At 51.0% G+C, this 6,907-nt stretch overlaps 1 protein-coding gene across 1 annotated transcript in view; it reads left to right on the top strand.

Moving 5' to 3' along the window:
• Window positions 1–6,645, top strand: part of TFAP2A (transcription factor AP-2 alpha (activating enhancer binding protein 2 alpha)) — a 14,768-nt gene extending 8,123 nt beyond the window's left edge. Inside the window, exons 3-6 of the mRNA XM_014940778.1 lie at window positions 1–258; window positions 1,642–1,760; window positions 4,177–4,318; window positions 5,924–6,645. The exon at window positions 1–258 is cut by the window's left edge and continues 53 nt beyond it. Of these exons, the coding sequence (XP_014796264.1) occupies window positions 1–258; window positions 1,642–1,760; window positions 4,177–4,318; window positions 5,924–6,212 (808 nt within the window). The 3' untranslated portion in view covers window positions 6,213–6,645. The remainder of the gene's footprint in view (window positions 259–1,641; window positions 1,761–4,176; window positions 4,319–5,923) is intronic.
• The last annotated feature ends 262 nt before the right edge of the window (window positions 6,646–6,907 follow it).

Below are 6,907 nucleotides of genomic sequence, written 5' to 3'. Positions count from 1 at the left end.
ACCTCCCTGCTCCTCCCTCCCTGCAGGCCCCGTGTCCCTCTCCAAGTCTAACAACAACGCCGTCTCCTCCATCCCCATCAACAAGGACGCTCTCTTCGGCGGGGTGGTGAACCCCAACGAGGTCTTCTGCTCGGTGCCGGGCCGCCTCTCGCTGCTCAGCTCCACCTCCAAGTACAAGGTCACGGTGGCGGAAGTGCAGCGGCGCCTCTCGCCGCCCGAGTGCCTCAACGCCTCCCTGCTGGGCGGAGTGCTGCGGAGGTGAGCGGGGAAGGCGGGGGGGGATGGCGGCGGAGGATAACGCCCGCCGTGCAGGGCCGGGCCGGGCCGGGCGGGATGGAGGGAGGGTGAGGATGAGGAAGGCCTCGAGGTGTGTGGGGGGGCGCTGGGGAGGCCGCCGCTAGGGGGCGGGCTGCGCTGTTAGGCGGGCCGGGGGGGCGCTGTAACCATGGCAACGTGCGGCCTTGTGTGACATACACCCCCCCCTCCCCGTCGGTGGGTCTGTCCGTGGCCTCCCACCCGTGACAGGTCGTCCCGTCGTGGCGATGAACACACCCCCCACACACACACCCCTCTGCACACCCACTGGGAGTGGGGGGGGGTGTTAATGGTGGGTGCCCGGTGTGTGTCAGGTCATCCCGTCGTGGCAATGACCATGCACCCCCACACACACACAACCTCCGCACACTCACCGGGAGTTGGTGGATGCCCAGTGTCCGTGTCCCCCCCACCCGTGTCACATCATCCAGTTGTGGCGATGAACACACTCCCCACACACACACACCTCTGCACACCCACCGGGAGTGTGTGTGTGTGTGTGAGGGTTGCTGGTGGGTGCCTGGTGTCTGTCTGTGTCCCCCCACCTGTATCAGATCGTCCCATTGTGGCGATGAACACCCCCCCCACACACACACACCTCCGCACACCCACTGGGAGTGTGTGTGTGGGGGTTAATGGTGGGTGCCCGGTGTGTGTCCGTGTCCCCCCACCCATGTCAGACTATCCCGTCATGGTGATGAACACACACACACACTCCGCATACCCACCAGGAGTCAGGGGGGGTTACCAGTGGGTGCTCACCCTGCCACCCCCAGGTCTCACCCAGGCAATTAAGCAATGCCCGGGCATGGAATAACGTCCAGGATTAATTAAGCCCGCTCCCACCTTGGCCTGGCTCTGCTGAAAAGCCACAGAGGGGCCAGGCAGGGATGAGTGTGGGGCCTGGGGTGCTCTGTGGGGGTGACGGGTGCTGCCCGCCTTACAAACCTGCCTCCCCCGTAACAGCCGGGGGCTGCGGGGAGAAGCTCCTTTCCCCAGGTCCGTGGCACCTTGGGAGCTGAGGTGGCACCTCAGGGGTCCAGTCCAGCCCTGGCCACAACATGGCCTTGAGCTCCCCGCCAGCTTGGGGGCTGATCCAGACCTGAGTGAGAGGGAGCCCCTGTTCCCTAGACATGGAGCCACCCAAAGCCCCATCCCTGTGGCTGAGACTCAGCAACACTCGCCCTTCAGCCCCCACAAACATGTGTGTGTGTGTCCCCCAAACCTGTTACTCCCCTCCATGGGAAGACGATGTGGTTGGGAGCATGTGTCCCCCCGCCAGCCCCGTGTCTCAATGCCTTTTTCTTTTTTTTTTGCGTGGGGCAGGGCGAAGTCTAAAAACGGAGGGAGATCTCTGAGGGAGAAACTGGACAAAATAGGATTAAACCTGCCGGCTGGGAGGCGCAAAGCTGCTAACGTTACCTTGCTCACCTCGCTGGTGGAGGGTAAGTGACTCCAAAAGCCTTTGGATAATCTGCCTGTTGCTTTTGCCTAACGGGAGAAAACTTGATGTCGGGTTTTGTTGTTGTTGGGGTTTTTTTCCTCTTCTCCCCCCCCCCGAGTTGGTGCTGCTCGTTGGAAATTGGAAGCGCGTTATTTTCTGTGCCTCGGAAAAAAAATTTTTAATTGTGTGCCTTTGCCGTTGGTTTTAACCTGAAGCGGATTTGGCGCGTCCTGCAGACTCAGCATTGCATTCCACTATTTTTATTTGCTTTCGAGGCTCTGAACGAAACGTTTTCAGGGCCCCATCTCGCTCCCTCGTTCAAGTGAGTAATCTCTCCCCAGAGTCCGTGGGTCTCAGCGGGAGCAGCACGGGGAGCATCCCTGCCCACAGGGGCTGTGGGCTCAGCCCTGTGAGTGACCCCCGAGTGTTGAGTTGGAAGTTACGGGGAGCAGAGCCTTAAAGGCTTCACGGCCATCCTTCTGCCACAGGTGGACAGCCAAGCAATTTTAAATGTCAGAAACTCCAGCTACTTTAAGTTTGTTCTCCCTCCCAGCCCGCAGCCACATAACAGTAAATCATTTTAAGTTTTCTGACATCTGCATTGGAGAAATGCGTGACCATTACTTCCTGAATTAATTTGGGAATCCTTGACCTCAGCCATGAATTAATGGTGTCCTGAAAGCCTCAAAGTTGCACCACCGCCATCCCCCCAGCCCCGCTCCCTTTTGGTTCTCATTTTCAGAACATATGTTTCCTTGGCTATGTCGTTTCCTTGGCTGTAGCCTTCTCCTCTACTTAGCTCTGGCCAGAAAAGTTGCAACTTACTTTTAGCTCCCCGAGATGTCCTACGCTGTCAGAACTGGGAGGTGGGACAGTCAAAGAGTTTGCAATCATTCGCTTTGGAAGCAGTTGCTGGGTCAGACAGAGTGGCACAAAGTAAGCTCAAGGCCAGCAAAAAGATCTTCCTCCCATCCCCTCGCTCGTGGGTTCGATGACATTTTAGACTGGTTCAGTCCACAAAGCGCTTCCAAGCTCAGCCGGGGCTGCGCAGGTTTAGCTTGAGTTTGGTTGTGTAGGAGGGAAGTTGTTGGTTTGTTTTGTTGTCACTTTTGCCTTCTGCGAGAAATGTTTCATGTTCAAAGGGACGGGGGAAGAAGTGGTGCGCGATGCCAGCCGTCTGGGTTTGTTTCTTTTTTTAAAAAAAAACATGGGGATTAGCGGCTGCAGTATATTTACGCTGTGAAAATGACTGTGTCTTCACGTTTTTGAAAAGGCTCTGTAAGTGCACGGACGGGCTGTAGTGAAAAATCACAAGGGGAAAACTTGTAAAAAGTCTAGATTTGGTAGATGCTTAACATTATTTGCAATGTTAATGAATATGGAGAAGCTTTTATGGTAATCTATTGTTCTGTTTGGCTTTCACATACAATGGCTTTAAAAGAATGATTTTAAAAAAAAAAAGCCAAAACAACAAACAAAACCAGAGGCCCAATCTCCAGATAACTTAGCATGGTGGCTAATTTTTTTTTTGGAGGGGGGGTGGTGGATGAATGATAGTATAAACAGTGCTGGAGCTTTTGAGTCCTGTAGCGATGAGGCAGTTTCTAGAGTACTGTTATTGTTTATGATCCGCTCCATTTTATGGAAACAAGCTCACTGGACTGAGGCTTTGAAGCTCTAATTGGCGCATGCGTTCTTCCGGAGCTAGAGCTAATGGCAGGAAGCCCTGCAGTAAAAACCAACTGGTTCAGGAAATTAAAACCAAAGATTTGAAAATCAACAAAACAGACAGACTCGGTGGAATGACCTTAAAATTCTCATGGTTAATCGTTTGGGGGTGAACATATAATTATATGCGATCAAGTTAAATTTTAAACACTTAGCTGTTTAATGCATTTTATTTAGAAGAGCTCTAGGAGTAATTATGATCAATATTAATCATTGATGCATTGCAAAAGAATATGGAGAGGTGGCTGAGGCAATCAAACGTTTCCAGAGTAAATAGCTGTGAATGGAATGTAGGTAAATGGCTGTGTATAGGGTGTAGGTATGGATATGTAAATCTGAGCTCACATTGTAGGTGGATGGAGCCTGCCTGTCTAAAAGTATCTGTTAGTCAATGTAAACTTTAAAAAAATCTTATGGGAGATTTCACTTGTTACAATTGTCATGAAAATACACATTTGCATTGCCCTGGACTGAAGCAAAGAAAACTCCTGCAAGATAAGATGTGATTAGCATTTCTTACCCTGCCTTTTTCAAAGCGAGGAAAAAAAGAAAAAAAAAAGTCCAAGCCTTTTAGCAGAAAAGCCCAAGGAGAATGTAGTGCTTTTTTTCCTAATGGATTTTTGCCTCTGTTGGATGTGTACTGATGAGCTGTGTTTCCCTCTCATCCCCACCCGTGCCTCCTTTTTCAGGAGAAGCAGTACATCTAGCTAGAGATTTTGGGTACGTTTGTGAGACAGAATTTCCTGCCAAAGCAGTAGCTGAATTTCTCAACCGACAACATTCCGATCCAAACGAGCAAGTCACAAGAAAAAACATGCTTCTAGCTACAAAGTAAGACATTTACCTTTCTGGCATGTTGCTCAGAAGTGAGGGGAGGGCGACGAACTCGGGTTTGGGGCTTTTATTTGTGAGAGGGGCTTTTATTTGTGAGCGTTTGCCATATCGCCAGTGGCTGATGGTTTTGCAGATTCTAAGGGGTTGCGTTTGCCCTCCTGCTACTGGCGAACTCTATAACCCAGCTTGGTTTCCATCAAGTCAGTCGGTGCAGATTACCCCTTGAAAGCGAGTCGTGAAAATTGTGGGTGGATGTTTAGTTAAAGAAAAAGCAGTAATTCTTCAGAGCAAAACATTTTCCGGGCCTTTTCACTTAGCTTATCCGTTTAGGTAGAAGGGGAAGGCTTCCCATTGACAGTAAAATAAAACTGGCACATTAAACTGATTTCAGTTCATTAAAATCTGCAGCGGTTCTTTCTGCCTAAGCAGCTCTGTTACTTAGTGAATATAGGGATATTAAAAATATATTTTAAATGACAATCTGTACGCAGTTAAAACGCTAGCAGAGTTTATCATTGGTGGGGCTGCCTAGACTTCCAGGTGGTGCGTGAAAAGAAAATGATTGTTTTGATATGTTTGCTGGAAATTAAAAGGGTTGTTTAGTAGCCCTTAATTACCAATGGAGGTGTCACCAAAGGGCACAGTGCCAGAGGGCGCAGGGAGAAGATGGGAGCCGCTTTATAGCTGGGAGACATTAATGCGGGTTTTAGAATACAAACTGTTTCAACACGCCTCTGAGCCATCTTGCTATAAGGTGTGTTATTTCCCCAACCATTTGTGCAGCGGCTGGATGATATAACCTAACTTCTGCTCCATGCCCTCCTGTCCTCCCTTCCCACCTCCCTGGAAAGGAAATTTCCAGACCCCAGTTAGTGTCAGCCTTTCCCTCTGCGGGAAGGTCCCTTTGGATTTGGAGGTAGAGGTGTACACGTATAAATGTTTCCGAATACCCTAATTTAAAGCCTCGATTCCCCTCTTTGCCCTCACTCCCTCTTCCTGGAGGGAGCCTTGTGGAGGAAGAGGCCGGTGCCTCTCCCCAGTTCCAAAAAAAAAAAAGAAAAAAAAGAGATATCTTCCAAAAGCTGGATAAATCCCTGAACCCGCCTTTGCCATCCGCTCCCTTCCGACTCGCTGGGGGACTTTAAACTACCTGACTGCACCAAAACCCAGCTGGGCAGGGATGTAGGGAGGGGTGGTTGTACTCTGGGGGTCGGTGGGAGGTGTGTGTCTGTGTGTGTGTGCATGTGTGTGTGCCTGTTGTTTGTCCTGGTGATGGTTGGGGCCGGGAGGTGATGGGTGTGCGCAGGCGAGGTGATGGGGAGAGGGTTGTGGGTGATGGGGAGAGGGTTGTGGGTGCTGGGGAGGGGTGGGAATTAGGGGGAAGGATGTGTGGAGGAGAGGGGGAGGCCAGAGAGCCCTCTGTGTGTGTGTGTGTGTGCGTGCACTCGTGGGCAGCAGCCCCCTTCACCCAGGGGCTGGTGTGAGCTGGCAGGGAGCACGCACAGGCTTTGCCGCCGCCAGTGATGGTTCATTTCTCTCCCTCTCTCTCTCTCCCCTTCCATCCTTCCCTCCCTCTGTCTCTCTGCTCCATTTGTGCCACAGACAGATCTGTAAAGAGTTCACCGACCTGCTGGCTCAGGACCGATCTCCCCTGGGGAACTCGCGGCCCAACCCCATTTTGGAGCCGGGCATCCAGAGCTGCCTGACCCACTTCAACCTCATCTCGCACGGTTTCGGCAGCCCGGCGGTCTGCGCCGCCGTCACCGCCCTGCAGAACTATCTCACCGAGGCGCTCAAGGCCATGGACAAAATGTACCTCAGCAACAACCCCAACAGCCACACAGACAACAGCACCAAAAGCGGCGACAAAGAGGAGAAACACCGAAAGTGAGGATTTTCCCCCCCCTTCCACCTCCTCCCCTCCGCCTCCTCCTTCCTCCCTCACACACACACAGCTCCTCTCCCTTCCCCCTCATAACCCATCGATCCGTTCATCATCTCCCTCCTCCCTCTCCCCTGCACCCAGCACCCCAGGCTACAGCAGCAGAACGGAGCGTTGTCCTCCTGCCAATCCTGTTCTCCTGACTCGGCGGGACCGCTCAGCCCCTCTCCCCACACACCCCTTCCCAGCCATCCATCCGCCTTTACATTTGCTCCCTCTTAACTTACACCACCCCCCCTTTCCCCTCACCCCGCCGCCGCCGCCATCGTTTCACCCCAGTTTGGAGCCTGAGAGAACAGAACAGGGGGACGGAGCCAGCAAAGGATAAAAAAAAAAAAAAAAAGTTCTGTCTTGAGTTTGTGAACTTTTTTTTTAAATAAAACAAAAGGAGGAAAAAAAAATCCACAAAAACAAAACAAACAAAAAAAAGAAAAGGACCTTTTTTTTTTTTTTCTAAAAAATATATAAAAATTAAAAAAAAAAAAACCAAAAAGAAATAAATAATACTTAAAAAATTCTATGAGCTTCACCGGACTGAATCACCACCTTCCCTTACATAAACTTCAGTTAAGATTGTAGCCATATTAAAAACGAAAAAAAAGTGAAAAAAGTACAACAGCAGCAGCAACAGCAAACAAACAAGA

This window comes from Calidris pugnax, unplaced genomic scaffold (genome assembly GCF_001431845.1).
Source record: "Calidris pugnax isolate Ruff unplaced genomic scaffold, ASM143184v1 scaffold8, whole genome shotgun sequence".
NCBI lineage: Eukaryota > Metazoa > Chordata > Aves > Charadriiformes > Scolopacidae > Calidris > Calidris pugnax.
This window is presented reverse-complemented; position numbering and strand designations above follow the sequence as displayed.